Raw genomic sequence first — 18953 nt, 5'->3', positions numbered from 1 at the left:
TTAAAGAAAGTTGGAGGTGTATGGTAGACTCTAAATATAAATGATTTAAAATTTGCTTGCAATAGGACTATATTTAAATTGCTTTAGTGTTCATTTTGTTATTTTTGTTTATATTATAACAGTGAGGCCACATTTTTATCAAGTCTACCGATTGTATAGTTGTCTTATATTTTGCAAGTCACAGAAAATGGCATAATTGTGATAAGGGTAAACTCGACCATCTGTACTATTATTAGTAACAATTTCTCAGATGGAGAAAAATTAGTTTTGAAAAACTTCATGTACTGCCAGGTTAATTTGTAGTCAGTCTTTCTGTTGGACTTAAGTCTTTCCCTCCCCCTAAAAGAGGCAAAAACAACAATGCCTACTAATATGTTTTAACACTTAATGACTGTTACAGGTTTTTGTATATAGTTTCAATACTGAGGTGTATTGAAAATGTTTTCCTTTACATTTGTCCCTCTCACAGCCTATATGTGTTTTTTTAAGCAAGTGACAAAGGAGATTAAAAAGGAAAAGCTTTTTTGAAACTAACTTGATGGTGATAAAAAGGAAATGAAAATCAAAGTAATTAAAAAATAGAGTCCTCTGACCAAAAAAACCCCAACCACCCAGTTTACTAGACTTTTCCTCATATTGTAAAGACATATTTTTACATAATTGTGATCAGTGTCCATTTTATGCTTCATATTTTTCTTAACATTGAAAAATGTACTTGTGTATTTGAATACTCATCATTATTTTAATGGTAAGAAAAAATTCAGTTGTATTTAAGGTACTATATAATTTGAACCAAGCTTCCAGCTGAGCATTTGAGCTACTTCCAGACTTTCACTAATAACTTTGCATAGTTAGGTGGTCTTTTTCTGCTTTTCACTTTCTCCCCTATCCCTTCTGCCCCCAGTTATTTTCCTGGACTTTATTCCCTAAAGTGGAGTTACCAGTTCAAAGGGTCTCATGAGTTTTATAGCTCTTGTCATATATTGTTTGCTCTCCAGAAGACTGTACTAATTTATAATGTCATAATCTAGGTATTTAGAGTGAGTTTTTTAATAGTTTTAAATCATTCGGTTTCTTTAATATTTAATAGATGTCAGTAGCTCTTGGTTGACTTAGGTAGCTTTTTTTCATTACTGGTGAGGCTTGACCTTTAAGGAATTAAAAAAAAATTGTTAATTCTTACATATACTCAATTTTAATCTATCTTTTAAATATTTTCTGTTTTTATATTTTCTTATTTTTTTTTATGTACACAGGGTTTCTTCTATTGTTTGAACATTATAGTTTAGATACTATGGTTTTCTTTTACATGTCTATGGACTTCTTTGTAAGGGAAGATGGGCAGGGTTGAGTGATAATTTGAACAGACGTGTAGTGGCTGAGAAGGGAATGTGCAGTGTTGGTTTGATTGCTAGTTTTGTCAGTAATATTGTTGATTAAAATTATTTCACATCTGAGCTGATTTTGAGTGGCTTCTTTGTAGAAGAGATGGCATAATTTTTCTTGGGGTAAGTTTTTTTTTTTTTTTTGGATGGAGTCTTGCTCTATCGCCAGGCTGGAGTGCGGTGTCGGGATCTTGGCTCACTGCAACCTCCGCCTCCCAGGTTCAAGCGATTCTCCTGCTTCAGCCTCCCAAGTAGCTGGAACTACAGGTGCACGCCACCATGCCCAGCTAAATTTTGTATTTTTTAGTAGAGACGGGGTTTCACCATGTTGGCCAGGATGGTCTTGATTTCTCAACCTCACGATCCGTCCACCTTGGCCACCTTAGCATCCCAAAATGCTAGGATTACAGGCGTGAGCCACCGTGCCCCGCCTGGGGTAGGTATTTTTTAAATTGCCATTGGAATGATGGATTTATAAAGTGTGGTCCTTGATTTAGCTGCATATTTTGGATTGAAATTTAGGGCAAAATATTGATAAATAGTATCATCTTGATTTATCTGGAATATTACATTATATAACAGTACTACAAACTTAAGGTGTATTGAGGTATGAAAAGGAAAGAAGACAAATGTACAATGAAGTGTTAACTAGGATATCAACATAGTAAATTGGGGTTGCATGGCCACGTATACTGCATATACGAGACAAAAATCCTGCCTTTTTGTTCATATGTATACTTGCATTTGAACCGATTGTCATTAATACTTATTTATCCAGAATAATATTAAGGTAATGATAAATTGGATTTCTTCAACATTTCATTACTGTTAGTAGTAGTAATGAAATCCTTACCTTCTGTTTTCTGAAACAATCATATGATTCCATGTTTACACTAAATTACATATTCTAGAAATCCTTGCCTTCTGTTTTCTGAAACGGTCGTCTGATTTAGTGTTTAGTGTTTTACTCGTAATTTTGAACACAAAGGAAGGTGCTTTTTTCTTAAAGCTGCTGGCAGTTAAGTATTGACGTATCCTGATCTGAAATGTCATTTAAAAAAGAATCTGTACATGAAGCTTCTTGGTCAGTTTATGTTGAACTGTAAGGTTTTTGAATATGGCATTTAAAATATAACACTCTCGGCCGGGCGCGGTGGCTCAAGCCTGTAATCCCAGCACTTTGGGAGGCCGAGACGGGCGGATCACGAGGTCAGGAGATCGAAACCATCCTGGCTAACACGGTGAAACCCCGTCTCTATTAAGAAATACAAAAAACTAGCCGGGCGAGGTGGCGGGCGCCTGTAGTCCCAGCTACTCGGGAGGCTGAGGCCGGAGAATGGCGTGAACCCGGGAGGCGGAGCTTGCAGTGAGCTGAGATCCGGCCACGGCACTCCAGCCTGGGCGACAGAGCGAGACTCCGTCTCAAAAAAAAAAAAAAAATAAAATAAAATAAAATATAACACTCTCAATTTTCCAGAATTTTAAGTAATAATAGAGGGAAAATTTTGACGTTGTGATTGTTTCTGAATTTTGATCTGGGCCCTTTATTTTCTGCTTCCTAGTTGGCTGTTACCATATAATAGAATTAGATTTGCTTCTTGCAATTCTTCTTAAGGTAGATAATTTGAATTATACAGACGTCCTTTCATTTGTGGTGACCCTATTGAGTTGTTGGCTAATTTATTGCTTCCTCCTTGGAGCATTATTGGGGACAACAGAGTAATCAGGGTTGTGTGTATTTAAATGAACAGTTCTTGTTAATCTGTAAGTTTTATATATTGAAATGGTGATTTGGAAACTTTTTAAAAACTACAAAGATTTTAAAATCATTTTTAGGAGACTCCTATCGTAAGATTGAACCAGGGCCTGGTGTGGTGGCTCATGCCTGTAATCCCAGCACTTTGAGAGGCTGAGGCAGGCGGATCACTTGAGGTCAGGAGTTCAAGACCAGCCTGGCTAACATGGTGAAACCCCGTTTCTACTAAAAGTACAAACATTAGCCGGGTGTGGTAGCTCATGTCTGTAATTCCAGCTACTCAGGAGGCTGAGGCATGAGAAATGCTTGAGCCCTGGAAGCAGAGGTCGCAGTGAGCTGGAATCGCACCACTGCACTCCAGCCTGGGTGACTGAGACTGAAAAAAAAAAGAAAAAAAAAAAAGACTGAACCAAAGTTATAAATATGTTTAGGTGTGGTATATAGTTTTACATTTATTTCGCATTTTCATCTGTAAAACTGAAAGCACCAGTTAGTGCTTACATTTGGAATGACATAAATTGTATTACTCTCATTTTATATGCAAAATACTAGAAGTAATTTTATGCTTTTTATGAAAAAACTTTTATAAAGGTTGTTTGTTATTGTCCTTAAAAAGTATACATACATCTATGATTATATGTTGTTGTAAGAACTTGCATCTGCATATAACACATTCAAGTTCAAAAGTGTTTTCACATTATCTCATTTGATCCTCACCAACTACTTTAAAACACTGTATTTAAATTCCAGATATACCTGTGTTCTTTTCTTAACCAGCTGTTGTTCTCCAATTACTAATAATATATTAAATTGTCAATGAGAACAGCAGAATGATCTTTGAGTGCTGGTAGCATAGTTATTGCATCTATAAGTGTGGAAGCAGTTTAAGCATGTGTGATTTATTAACTGCCATGTGGACATAGCCATAGTTAGGAAGAATAGGATGCATCATGGGATATCAAAAAGCATTCTCTGCTCAACCCCAGTGCAGTGTATTGTGCATATAATGCTTAACTGATAGGTATTATGACAGATAGAGGTCAATATCTGGAAATCAGTATTCCTGACTACTCCTGACTACTGACTTGCTTGAGCCACCATGTGCTTTCTGAAATATGTTGGCTTTAGTTATTTGTCTAGATTGATCCTTGGCATTTTTTTTTCCACATATGGGCTCTAAGGAACGTACTTTCAATGATTTAAAATCCTTTTGGAGATTTTTCATTAATCTTAGGATAACTGGTATCTCAGTACAAATGAGATATTGTGAAAGTGAAGAGAGCTGGTGTTAGGGACTAATACTTTGGATTCAGTGAATTTGCCTTAATGAAATTTTGCCCTGAGCATCTTTGTCACATTTGAATATTAGTTTTAGTTCCTGTGTTTTAGTTTTTGTTTTACTACTGATGTTGATTACTGATTGATTAATGAACACTTTCCTTTTGGTAGGCAGCAAAATAGTATTCTAAAAAGGCAGTTTAGTGTTTGTGTCATAATTTAGAGATGACCTTGCTTGACATTTCTTACGTGGGATTTTGTGAGTAGTAGAAAAGTCCCTAATATTTAGTATTTAGTAAATATTTAGTATTTACTTGTTGAGTGACCCTAGGGAAATTACTTAAGCTCTCAGAGATTGAATTTCCTCAATTATAAAATGAAAATTTCCCATTTGTTGTGGGGAACAAGTTAGTTAAAGGTGAAAGAATGCGTTTTGTTAATTGTAAAATGCTGTGCAAATGAATTGTTCACTACATTTTAAAATTAGGGTTAGAGAGACCGAACAACCAGCATGGAAATCTGGAGAACTATGACCACAGATGTTATATTTTCTTAGTTGATGAAATATCATCCCCTAATTTTCTTAATTTTTTAAAATTTATTTTTATTTTTTTAAGATGGAGTCTTGCTCTGTCGCTCAGGCTGGAGTGCAGTGGCGCTATCTTGGATCACTGCAACCTCCGCCTCCCAGGTACAAGTGATTCTCTTTCCTCAGTCTCCCGAGTAGCTGGGATTATAGGCGTGCACCACCAGGCCTGGGTAATTTTTGTATTTTCAGTAGATATGGGGTTTCACCATGTTGGCCAAGGCCAACATTGAACTCCTGACCTCCAGTGATCCACCCACCTCGACCTCCTAAAGTGTTGGGATTACAGGCATGAGTCACCGTTCCTGGCCCTTAATATTTTTATAAAGTAAGGGGTATATAAAACAGTACTATAAAAAAAGAATATTTAAAATGTTAGTGTCAGAATTGAACTCAGAATGAGTGAGCTGTGTCTGTGTTAACACAAACATGAATGTATGTCAAAAGATATTTAGTGTAATTTGCATAGGTGTAGTACTCACTTTTTTTTAAAACAAATAGGAAGTTTATTGTGAGTCTTTCAGATGTCTTATTGCAGGGATTCTCAACCCTTCTGATTGTATCCTGAATTTATTTTCTATATATTATTGAGATTTATTTGTTTATTTATTGAGACAGAGTTTCGCTCTGTGACCCAGGCTAGAGTGAAGTGGCAGTCACTGCAACCTCCACTTCCCTGGCTCAAGCCGTTCTCCTGCCCTAGCTTCCAGAGTAGCTGGGATTACAGGCATGCACCACCACGCCCAGCTAATTTTTTGTATTTTTAGTAGACATGGGGTTTCATCATGTTGGCCAGGCTGGTCTTGAACTCCTGACCTCAAGTGATCAGCCCACCTAGGCCTCCCAAAGTGCTGGGATTACAAGCATGAGCCACCACGCCTGGCCTATTTACTCGTATTTTAAGTTACCCTGTTTAAGGTGTTTTCTCGGCTGGGCTCGGTGGCTCATGCCTGTAATCCCAGCACTTTGGGAGGCCTAGGTGGGTGGATCATGAGGTCAGGAGTTCAAGACCAGCCTGGCTAAGATGATGAAACCCTTTCTCTACTAAAAATACAGAAAATTAGCCAGGCTCGGTGACAGGCGCCTGTAATCCCAGACTCTAGAGGCTGAGGCAGGAGAATCCATTGAATTTGGAGGGTGGGGGTTGCAGTGAGCCGAGATCTGGCCACTGCCCCCCAGCCTGGGTGGCAGAGTGAGACTCTGTCTCAAAAAAAAAAAAAAAAAAAAAAAAAAAAGATGTTTTCTCATGCCCTTTAGTATGTGCCATTGTGCTTTACAGTTAGCTGAGTGTCAATTATTTGTTCAGTTTTCTTAACTTTTCTTAGAAGCATGGTATATGTATTTTTGGTTTATTTTATCTGCTAGTTGGTACTGAGTTCTTTTGTTGGACCTTTCTCTGCTGAGCACCTACTAGAATGTGGGTGGGTCCCCTGTCCTTGTCTTAATTTCATCTACCCTCAGGCTATAGTGCTTTTAAGTGCTTTCTTGAGATAGTATAACCCAGAGAATACTTGACCCTAGGAGGGTCGCTTCTGGTTGTCTCTTTCTTGAGGAAATCTTACAACTAATAAAAAGAAAAAGAAATGCTATGCATAATGATTAGCATTTTCAAAGGAGAGTGATAGGAAATTTTAACATTTTGTAAGTGCGACTAGAGAAAGGCCTGCCTGCTGTCTTCTTCTTTTTTTTTTTTTTCCTGCCCGGTTTTTCACTTCTCTTTCAAATTCAGCAACCATTAAAACACAGCATTTGATTTAGGTTATTGTAGACATGAAAAACAGAAAACCCAGTTTTTTTTTTTTATGTTTTCTTTTATGTGCAAAGAGAAAAACCAGTTAATTTTTTATGTTTTCTTCCAGTCTTTTTTTTTTTTTTTTTTTTTTTGAGACAACATCTCACTCTGTTACCCAGGCTGGAGTGCAGTGGCTGGATCATGGCTCACTGCAGCCTTGACCTCCTGGGCTCAATCGATCCTCCCACCTCAGCCTCTGAGTAGCTGGGACTACAGGCGTGCACCATCATGCCTGGCTAATAATTTTATGTTTTGTAAAGACAGGGTCTCACTTTTTTTTTGCCCAAGCTGGTCTTGATTTCTTGGGCTCAAGCGGTCCTCCTGGGATTACAGACCGGAGCCACTGTACCCTGGGGTTTTTCATTAAAAAAAAAAAAATAAAAAGGCCTTCTTAATAAGTATATATTATGCGCTAGCTACCATGCAAAATTTTACTGGGTTGGGGTGCCTTTCTCTTTGTTTGGAATGCCCTCCTTTCTCTTTCTGTCTTGTGAACTTTTCATATATTTTTCAAGGGTGAAACTGGACATGAACCCTTAAACCTCTACGCAAAATTAGGTGTACCTTACTTCTTTGCTTCTTTAGTTCTCTGTACTGACCTCTGGGCACTTGCAGCTTTAATTTGTTTCTACTTACTATTTTATTTGCTCCTCTGAGACTATGGGTTCCCTTAGGGCAGCGATTTAATCTTTCCATTGCTTTCCTATACTTTAAATGGCTGAATGAATGCATGAGTGAATGACTGTGTTTGTCCTAACCGAATTTTAGGAGATAGTTATCATTACTCTTTTACAGATGAGGAAGTTCGGGCTGAGAGGCTAAGAAACTTTGCCTATGGTCACATAAGTAGTAACTGGGGATGCTGCAAAGATTCAAATCAGTCTCTCTACTAGATCATACTACCAAAAAAGAGTAACAGCTAGTAAATTGTAGAGCCTGAATAATCCAGGCTCTCAGACTTCAAAGTACCCTGCTTATCTATACTGTAGTACACTTACATTGATATAAAGCTTTGCTGTATTTTTCAAAATCCATTTTGTTTTCTGTCTCTAAAGAGCAAAATATTACGTGACTAACTTTTGTATATGCCTGTTCTGTCCTCTAAATGAATCAATCAATCCCAGGCAAAATGTTACATTTTACTTTTTGAGCATGCAATCCCAGTTTGCTTCTTCATTTAGCTTCTGTAGCCACAGTCTTGGAAAACAAATAGCTTATTCTCTGCTATATTTGTTTTTTAGAGTTACTTGTCTGATACTATTATTTTTAAAAGCCAGGGTAAACAAATACTTTTGGTGTTTGAAAATTAGTATTTCAAATGTAGCTCCTGGTGCAGTTCTGGCCTCCTGAGATTCGCTACCTTTCACGTTTTATTCAGTGCCCAGCTGGATTTCTTTTAACTAATTATGATGAATAGTATCATCTCAGTTTTCTGGTTTTCTCAGTTGTCATAATGATTCTGAAGTATGGTAATTCAGTTATTAGATTTGCTCTTTAGGTCAGCCAGTCTAACTATCAAGAAGGTTTATAATCTAGGGTTAATTTAATGTCTTTCAGTTTATTCAGATTTACAGTTCTCATTGCTTTGCAGCTTTGTGTTAATGATCTCTATCATCAATTTTTCAACTGCCTTAAGGGGACAGTAGTAGAAAGAGCAGTGGGCAGAGAAACCCAGATTCCTGTCTTGTTTCATTGTAACAATTGGACAAGGCACTTTACTTCTGGATCTGTTCTCTCTTCTGTGAGGTGTGGGGTTAGGTTGATTATACATAGGGATCCTTTCATTTCAGAGATTCTATAATTTAACTTTTAGAGCTGTTTTATAGAATAATACAGAAGTTTGAATTATACTCTTAACAAAAACCTTTTTTAGTAGAGATGGCGGTCTCACTATGTTGCCCAGGATGGTCTGGAACTCCTGGCCTCAAAGTGATCCTCCCGCCTCTGTCTCCCAAGTGCTGAGATTACAGGCGTGAACCACCACACCTGGCCTCGTATTATACTCTGTTCCCCCCCCCCCCCCCGTATTATACACTTAAACTTTGTTTATAGAGAATGTTTTTCTTCTGCAAGCCTCAGAGCACTTAACTGTTCCGAGTTGGCCATTATATTCCAGAGAGATAAATGTAGTTAAATGACTGAAATTAGAATGTTTGAGCTTTAAACAAAAAGAGTGATTTATAATATTAAGACATTAATTTTATAGGCCATTATATAACAATAAAATAAATACATTTATTTAAAAATGTAAAAAAAAAAAAACTATTCAGGGTAGGTAAGAGTTCTTATGTCTGAAAAGATCACCTTTAAAAAGTTCCAGCTTTTATGAAAAGCAAATGGATTCAAGTAAGCAGTTAACTACCCTTATAAGACCTAAAGTTTGATTTAAAAGAAACATTTTCAGAACTACATCGATATAGTTTGGAAGCCTGCTAAAGTGGTTTGAAGGAGAAGCTAGCTATCATGTTTAAACTCAAAAGATTGTTATTGCCATTATTTTGATCGAATCTGTTTCTCTAGTGTTATAATCATATTTTATTTATTTATTTATTTATTTTTGAGGTGGAGTCTCGCTCTGTCGCCCAGTCTGTAGTGCAGTGGCGTGATCTCGGCTCACTGCAACTTCTGCCTCCCGAGTTCAAGTGATTCTCCTGCCTCAGCTTCCCGAGGAGCTGGGACTACAGGCGCCCACAACCATGCCCAGCTAATTTTTTTTATTTTTAGTAGAGACGGGGTTTCACCGTGTTAGCCAGGATGGTCTCGATCTTCTGACCCCGTGATCCACCCGCCTTGGCCTCCCAAAGTGCTGGGATTACAGGGGTGAACCACCGCACCCAGCCATATAATCAGATTTTTATTGATTTTAGAGAAAAGGACATTTTCATGTAACTGCTTAGAAATCAAGCAGTTTTCTATTGTATAGAGTGAAAATCAAACTTGTTTATTGTACAGTCTTTAAAGGGATAGTTAGGAGTAAATTGTATTTGCTGAATATATAGACCTCATTTATGACCATTAATGATCCTGTATTTTTGAATTATTACTGAGTGATTGATAAATCTTTTTATATAATTAGCTGAAACTCAAGCATCATTGTTTCAATAAAATGAAATAGATAGGGAGCTTAAGATATCAGTTTAAGATATAACTCCAACAAATTTTCTTTCTATAGGAGGGTAATGCTAAAAATTCTAATTATATAACTCCCATTTTCTGGATTGTATATGCTAAATATGTTGTATTTCTAGGGTAGTTAAGTGAAGTTTTTATGTAACAACTGAATATCTTGAGTTGGTCCAGAGGATTAAAAAAAGTAATTACCAGTAAAGATGTCAACTACTACTCTATGTAGAAGCCCTCTTACAGCATTTACTTGATGAAAAAATAATGACTGATAACAGAAGCCCAGTTTATCTAAGACAGTTTTGGGAAAAAAGACATAAGCTGTTATAGTTGTTAATATGCAGCACTTAAGAGTTTTTTTCCAGATACATATTTTAAGGGTACTAATTATGTTTGCATATAGTCATATTTAGGAAATGCCTTAATGTACAGGGTGTGAATTATAAACTAGGATTTTAGGATATCACTCTGTAGATGACAGGAAATGATTTATTCTTATTTTTATTTTTGTTTTTTTTTTGTAGAGATAGGGTCCTGCTATGTTTACCAGGCTAGTCTCGAACTCCTAGCTTCAAGCAATCCTCCCTCCTCGGCCTCCCAAAGTGCTGGGATTATAGGCGTGAGCCACCGTTCCCAGCCATGAAGTATTTTTTAGATTGAATCATCAGCTGCATTGACTTTAATATTACCTCTATATTTTTTTTAAACATAGCTCTGTATAGTTATTTGCTTGGAAGAAAAACTAAAGATGTGAGAATTAATGGATAGAATTTACTTAATCCTCTGTCCTGATGCATAAACTAAACCCTGGAGACGCAAATCTGAAATAATCTGATTACCATTCTTCCTGAGCATCATGACAGTTGCACAGGCTTCAATTATTTTGGTAGATTCAAATTGTTTTTTGAAGGAACTTACCAAAGATATATAGCAGGATATAATTTAAAACAAAAATAATCACGGGTGATACACTCATGTTACCAGAATTCTGAATACATGTTTGACTGTGGTTCTTTGACCTGTGTTTCCTAGGAAATCAAAAAAGGCAACCTGATACGAGAATTTGAGATTTTTCCTCCAGGAATTCTTACAATAACATTGATTAGGCTGGGCGCAGTGGCTCACACCTGTAATCCCAGCACTTTGGGAGGCCGAAGCGGGCGGATCACGGGGTCAGGAGTTCGAGACCAGCCTGGCCAACATGGTGAAACCCCGTCTCTACTACAAATACAGAAATTAGCTGGACATGGTGGCTTGCACCTGTAATCCCAGCTACTCTGGAGGCTAAGGCAGGAGAATCACTTGAACCTGGGAGGTGGAGGTTGCAGTGAGCCGAGATTATGCCACTGCGTTCCAGCCTGGGTGACAGAGCAAGACCCCGACTCAAAAAAACAAAAACATTGATTATAGTTAGACTTTACTTTGATTTTTATTCATTTATTCAACAAATATTTATTTAGTCCCGCTTTATGCCCAGCACTTTTTTGGGTGCTAGGAATACAGCATTGTAGAAAACATACAAAATATCTTCTCCCGTGGTGATCGCCAGAGATGATTTAGAAAATTATTCTTTTGTGTTTTATTGTTGTTCTTTTTTTTTGGAGATAGGGTCACCCAGGGGCTAGAGTGCAGTGACAGGAACACAGCTTACTGCAGCCTTGACCTTGTGGGCTCAAGCAATCCTCCCACTGCAGTCTCCGAGTAGCTGGGACTACAGGCGTGTCACCATGCCCGGCTACTTTTTGTTGTTGTTGTTCTTTTTTTTTTTTTTCACTTATTTTCATTCAGAGCTATAATTTTTACATTTTTTGTAGGGATGAGATCTCACTATGTTGCCCAGGCTGATCTTGAACTGCAGGGCTCAAGTGATTCTCCTACCTTTGCCTCCCAAAGTGCTGGGATTACAGGCATGAGACACTGTTCCCAGCCCTTTGTTGTTCTTGATTGACTTGGTGGTAATACTATTGATGTGTGTCCTATTCAATGGCATATACACACACACACACGCATATGTATATATACATATACATATATACACATACATGTATAGATACACATATGTATTTGTACATATACACATACATATATGTGTATATACATATATGTGTATATATGCCACTGAATATATATATACACATATATGTGTGTATATTGTATATATGTATATACATATGTATATTGTATATATGTATATACATATGTATATGTATACATGTATATACACACACGTGTGTGTGTGTGTATATATATATACACACACAATTATAGCACTTACAAAAATTGACATTGTAACCAGAAGTAGATTTTAGGACCTATTTCAAGATGAGGATGTAAATGTTTACTTTATCTAAAAGATTTTTAATATTCTGGTTTTTCTGTTTATTGTTTTAACAAGTATTTATGAAACACCTCAGGGATTTATACATTAGCTTAATTTAAAAATGCAACACAATTTTTGTTGTTTTATAGTTTCATTCTTATCTATATGTGGTATCTAATGTCCAGAATTTTACTTGGTTTTTTTAAAAACAAGTTTTTGTTTCAAGGAATTTTGGCTACATAGCTGAGTTATTAGTTATTTAAAGCATAGTATTTATAACATTGTTAGTTTTATACCCTTTTGGAAACAAGTTAACTTTAATAGGAAAAACAATTTTGCTTTATGGGTTGTGGGTTTGGTGCAAGCAATGCCTTTCACTTGTATTCTTATCATTTGTATAGAATCTAGGTATTCTGGTTTTGGATCAGTTCGTCACTACTGATTGAATCAAGTAATAGAGAGTTTACTCATCACTTGTGTGCTTTTTTGATTTTGGCATGTTAGTTGCTTTATAACACTTATTTCATAAGATTAACAGCTAAGCAAATGACTTTATCAAGACATTTAAACGTATATTAGAGTGCCATGCCATGTAAATGTTGTCATATCATTTAAATGTGCTTATTTTGTGACCGTTTCTTAAATTTGGTTAATTATTAAATATTTAAAATTTTCTCTTCCTGATTCCATATGTATATGGAATATGCACACACATACACACCTATATGTATTTTTGTTTGTTTTTGTTTTTGTTTTTGTTTTTGTTTTTAGTCAAGGTCTTTCTCTCTCACCCAGGCTGGAGTGTGGTGGTGCAGTCTCGGCTCACTGCAACCTCTGCCTCTGGGGCTCAAGTGATCCTCTCACCTCAGCCTCCCGAATAGCTGAGACTACAGGTGCAGCCACCATACCCAGCTAATTTTTGTATTTTTTGTAGAAATGGGGTTTTGTTGTGTGGCCGAGGCTGGTATCAAACTCCTGGGCTCAAGCCATCCACCTGCCTTGGCCTCTAAAAGTGCTGGGATTATCTGCCTGAGCTACTGCACCTGGCTCTGATTCCATATTTTATTTATTTTTATTTTTTTATTTCTTTTTTTGAGTCAGAGTCTTGCTCTGTTGCTCAGATGGGAGTGCAGTCGCCCAATCTTGGCTCACTGCAACCTCCACCTACTGGGTTCAAGTGATTCTCCTGCCTCAGCCTCCTGAGTAACTGGGGTTAGAGGTGCGCAGCAACATGCCTGGCTAATTTTGTATTTTTAGTAGAGACGGGGTTTCACCATGTTGGCCAGGCTGGTCTCGAATTTCTGACCTCAAGTGATCGACCTGCCTCAGCCTCCCAAAGTTTTGGGATTACAGGCATGAGCCACCATGCCCAGGCCTGATTCTATATTTTAAAACTGTACTTTGCTCTATAATGGAACAGTTTAGTAGTAGAATAGATTTATATTTTTAAACCAAATAAATGTGTTTTTCCTGTGTACTTTTTTAGGTGGCAGCAAATGCACACATTCCTCCAGACTACCTCCTTAAAATTTGTGAGAGAATTGGTCCTTTACTAGATAAAGAGATCCCTCAGAGTGTTCCTGGGGTACAGACATTATTAGGTGTCGGTCGGCAGTCTCTGCTACGGGATGCCAAAGGTGAGATTTTCAGAATTTAGAACTGTGATATCGGAGGAAGGAGTGGAGAGTAGCTTATTTTTAGGTTGAGTAAATGTTCCCATGCTTTTCTAAATACTAGTTTTTCTTATCTTGCCAATGTTGTTTTTGTTTTCTTAGTGTACAAGTAAATTTTTAGAGACCTAAAAAGGAGTACTTTTGTGTAGAAGTGAATATATAGAGGTAAAGAATATAAAATACCTTTGTAATCATGGAATAGAGATCTCAAAGATTGCTGCTTTGATTAATACAGTATAAATACTTAACATATTCTTTCATTATAATGTTCTTACACTTTATTAGTTTTGATAATGTCATCCTAATGATACTGTGCTTTTTGTAACAGGTAAATGAAAATTATATGTACAGTTTTAATATTTGAACATATTTAAGCAAAAATATCAACCCATCAGTAATTTTTTTTTTTTTTTGAGACGGTGTCTTGCTCTGTCACCAGGCTGGAGTGCAGTGGTGTGATCTCGGCTCACTGCAACCTCCGCCTCCCAGGTTCAAGCAATTCTCCTGCCTCAGCCTCTCCGAGTAGCTGGGACTACAGTTGTGTGCCACCTTGCCCAGCTAATTTTTGTATTTTTAGTAGAGACAGGATTTCACTATGTTGGCCAGGATGGTCTCAATCTCTTGACCTCGTGATCCACCCGCTTTGGCCTCCCAAAGTGCTGGGATTACAGGTTTGAGTCACCACGCCTGGCCTCAGTAATTGTTAAATAAGCTTTTCTACTCTGTTCATTTTCAGTGTTTTACAGATTTTTCCCACGTTTTACCTGGAACTTCAATATTTCAAACATATAAAGTGGTATTTGATAAACATAAACATGTAAAAGTAGTCATTAAAGATGTCTATTGGAGTAATAAATACTTAAGGTCTAGCAGCCCATTTATGTCTATGTTTTGTTTAATTAGCATACTATTTTTAGAAATCCTAATTCTCCAAGATAAATAGTTGTGTAATGATACCAGATTTTAAGCATCTCATTTTATAATTTAAGGAAATTCTTAATTGAGTTTATTTGGAAGCTTTCAAGAGAGCTTTTGGCTTTTTGTTTTGAAGCCAAGTTATTAGTAATATTTAATATTTTCTTCCATTTTTTGACTTAAACATGAAAGAGAAAAAAACACAGCTCTTTATAATCAGTTACCGTCTGATATGCGGTGCTCTTATCTGTTATGACACAACTGGCAAGTATTTCATAATACGAGCATGTACCCAAGTATAAATATGCCTGAATTTTCCCTGGCATACTTGTGCTATAGTTATATCCTTGCTTATACGGTTTTATATGAGTAGACATGTAAGCCTAAAGATCAAGAAGAACTGATGTAAACTTTAAAGCTTATTAATCTGTGATATATTTATATAAGATTCAAATATGTGCATAAAAAAAGCTTTAGTTCAAGGCTAGCTTAGAAATAAAATATCCAGATGATATGTTTAGGTGTTGGTGTTTACCGGTTATAAATTTAGTTTATAACATGTTCAAATAAATACCTATTATTTTCATTTTGGTTTAATAATTAAAAATGTATTCCAACAAATGAAATTAAAATCAGACATTTGCTTCTGAGACATGGGTTAAAAAAAAGAAAAAAACAAACTGCTCAATTCCTTAGCTAACCTTTGTTCTTTTTGTATAGACTGTAAGAGTACACTATGGAATGGGTCTGCTTTTGCGGCTCTACATAGAGGCAGACCTCCAGAACTACCTGTAAATTATGTGAAACCTCCAAATGTGGGTGAGTAATATACCTGTGTGTTATAAACAGGTTGTTGATTCTTTCCTTACTGAACTCAGTAGGAAGACAAAAATAGGTACCAAAATTAAATTGGAAGCATAAACAAACTGTTTACATTCCTGAGGAGTTTCATGGCTAGTCCAGATTTTTTAAACATTTTTACTTAAAGCACGTATAATGTTTTATAAAAGGTGATCTTTGTTTTCTTTATTTCATTTCATTTCACTTCTTTCTTAGCAGAAACTTTTTTTTAATATAGTATAGACGTTTTTAGCCATATGGTTGTCTATTTACATGTCTATGTGCTGAGTTTCCCAAACAAAAATACATTATTTATATGTGTTATTTTCCAAAATTATAATGATGTTATACATTTTTATATGTCTGTATTAAGACAAAAAGTCACCTTTCTTGGTTCCAGTTTAATGAAATTCACGTCTCATTCAAATTATTCTTGGGACATCTCTGGCCAGACCATTATGAAGAAATAATAGTAGTGGTTCCCAAAGAGATCTAGATACAAAACTATTTATATTAAAGTTCGCCCTCACAAAGTATGTGCAAAACCAAGGTGCTGGGTGAGTAATTGCTCCTCTGCTCCATTACTTTCTCACTCTTCTAAAAAATTACGTTATTTTATATAGTGTATAGTACCTACAGAATATGCGTAAAATTTGAAAGGGATGAATTTCAGATAGAAAAATATGAATACTTTTTAAAAAGGAATATTTCTTATACAATAAGCTTTGTAGTTTATACTCAGAAGTTAAGTAAATTGAAGCTAGAAATATTTTTTAAGATGTATTTAGACAAAATCATTGATTAGACATTCATGGGACTTATTCAGGGAAATTGGATACTCTGGAGTATATTGATAAAAATACTCTTCCATAGGTTGGATGTTACTTGGAAAAGTTGAGTCTCATTGAACATGGTATTGCTAACTTTTTTTTTTTTCCTTTCAAGGGTAGTTTGTTTATCCACCAGAATTTTCCAACTTTAGTCATAATTAATATATTGAATTGAGATAACTTTTGTTATTCATGCATTTACTTATTTTCAAAATACAATATTTTTAGCTATACTGTCAACATTATTTTGTTAGTGTGTTATACTTCATGGGTCACATGTGAAGTGCTAAAGAGCAACCATTACAGTATTAGGTTTACAGGCTTTCTTTATCCCTTCTTCCCTTCTCTCGCTTTTTTTTTTTCTTTCAACTAAGCATATACTTTCAAACTTCTGCTGGTTTTGTAAAATAAACTGTTTACACAGATTGGAATCTGTTTGTTATTCTTTTAGTAATTGCTTAGGAATTGTCATGTCCCTGGCATTGATGCTTTTAAATTCATTTTAAATCTGGCATGTTATTTGGGGAGGAGCTTTTAGAACAGAGGCAATTCAATCATGATGTATTTTCACGTAGTACCTGGTATTCAAGATGCTTAAATTTAAGTTATTTAGAATTAAAAGCCTGACAAAAACTCACTAAGATGGATATGAAATCTTCTTTCCAGTTTGTGATTTGAGGCAGTTTTCTCTTTGTGGATCATAGTTCTCCATAGCTACTTTCAAACCAGTCAGGTTTATAGGTTGCCAATCTAAACAAAACTTAATCATGAAGGTATATCTTTTTTTTTTTTTTTTTTTTTGAGACAGAATCTCACTCTTGTCTCTTGTCACTCAGGCTAGAGTGCAGTGGCACAATCTCTGCTCACTGCAACCTCCCCCTCCCTTGTTCAAGCTATTCTTGTGCTTCAGCCCTCTGAGTAGCTGGTATTACAGGCATGCGCCACCACACCCAACTAATTTTTTTATTTTTTATTTTTAGTAGAGATGGGGCTTCATCATGATGGCCAGGCTGGTCTTGAACTCCTGGCCTCAAATGATCCACCCGCCTTGGCCTCCCAGAGTGCTTGGATTACGGGCGTGAGCCACCGCGCCTGTCTGGTATATCCTCTTGAAAGTTCTGTTGAATCTTAGAACTATAAAGAACTGACACTCTTTTTCAGGGGTGGGGGGGGTGGGAAAGGAGTTCATGGTCAAGTAAATGTGGGAAACAGCTTTTTAAAAATGGGGAAAAGTTGAATGAATGGAGGAATTTTCATATGTTAAAATGCATTGCTCACCTTAAATAGGGAGCATTTCCCAAGTAATTTAAGCATGGAAACTCTTTCCAGAATATCTGTAAGATCTTGGAAACAGATCTAGAGATCCTGTAAGTTCCTGGGAACAGATTTGGGGAACTTGGTTGAAAATCCTTTTGTTTGCAGCAGAGAAACCCAAAGCTCAGAGAAGTTATTTGATTGGCCTAAGTTACATTGCTTGTCTTCTAAATAGACTATCTATCATATTCATGGTCAGATGTCACCATATTTTCTTGGTATGACAGCTTTACAATCAGATAGCTCCAAAGACAGAGTATATAGCCATGATACTTTTTTAAGTCAACTATATTAGGATATTATTGACATAAAAGGCTGTCTTCTTAAGTGTGCAATTCAATAAGTTTTGACAAATTGTATACATTTTTGTGTAACCACCACCACAATAAAAATATGGAACATTTTTATCAGCCTCAGTATCACTTGCTTAACCCCTGGAAACCAGTAATCTTTTTGTGACTGACTGTGCTTCACGTTATTTAAAATGTCATCTAAATTAAATCATGTAGTAAGTAGCCTTTTGTGTCTGTCTGATTTCACTTAGACCAGTGCTTTTGAAATTCATGCGTGTCATTTCATGTATCAGTAGTTTATTTCTTTTATTACCAAGTAGTATTCCATTCTATGAGTTTACCATAATCTGTTTAATAATTTTGCCTATTATGGATAAAGCTATTACAAATATTCATGTACAGGCCTTTGCATGAATGTCTTTCTTTATTTCTTTGGGTAAATAAATATCTAGGTAGTGCAGTCAGTCGTTGGATCATATGTTAAATACAACTTTAACTTTATAAGAAACTGCCAAACTGTTGTGAAAGTAGCTATATATGTTGTATTCCCACCAGCAATATATGAGATTTCTAGTCCCACATTCTCACCAGCTTCTGATACTGTCAGTTGGTATCTTTTCATGTGCATATTTGCCAGTCTATAGATCTTTAGTGAAGTATTCACCCATTTTTTAAATTGAGTTGTTTGGATTTTTTTTTATTATTGAGTTTTGAGGTTCTTTATCTATTTTGGGTACAAATCCTTTGTATTTTGCAAATATTTTCTCTCAGTATGCAGTTGTCTCCTCCCTTCTCCCTCCTCTCCCTTCCCCTCCCCTCCCATCTTTTTAAATTGAGATGGGGTTTAG

The 18953-nt window shown here is 36.1% G+C and overlaps 2 protein-coding genes across 2 annotated transcripts in view; one reads left to right on the top strand and one right to left on the bottom strand.

Moving 5' to 3' along the window:
- SH3BGRL (SH3 domain binding glutamate rich protein like) overlaps positions 1 to 8822 on the bottom strand; it is a 523004-nt gene extending 514182 nt beyond the window's left edge. Inside the window, exon 1 of the mRNA XM_050776452.1 lies at positions 8813 to 8822. The gene's annotated coding sequence lies outside the window, so the exon portion shown is untranslated. The remainder of the gene's footprint in view (positions 1 to 8812) is intronic.
- BRWD3 (bromodomain and WD repeat domain containing 3) overlaps positions 1 to 18953 on the top strand; it is a 137085-nt gene that overhangs the window by 2308 nt on the left and 115824 nt on the right. Inside the window, exons 5-6 of the mRNA XM_050776288.1 lie at positions 13727 to 13877; positions 15549 to 15647. Of these exons, the coding sequence (XP_050632245.1) occupies positions 13727 to 13877; positions 15549 to 15647 (250 nt within the window). The remainder of the gene's footprint in view (positions 1 to 13726; positions 13878 to 15548; positions 15648 to 18953) is intronic.

The sequence above is a fragment of the Macaca thibetana genome, chromosome X, assembly GCF_024542745.1.
Source record: "Macaca thibetana thibetana isolate TM-01 chromosome X, ASM2454274v1, whole genome shotgun sequence".
Lineage (NCBI taxonomy): Eukaryota > Metazoa > Chordata > Mammalia > Primates > Cercopithecidae > Macaca > Macaca thibetana.
This window is presented reverse-complemented; position numbering and strand designations above follow the sequence as displayed.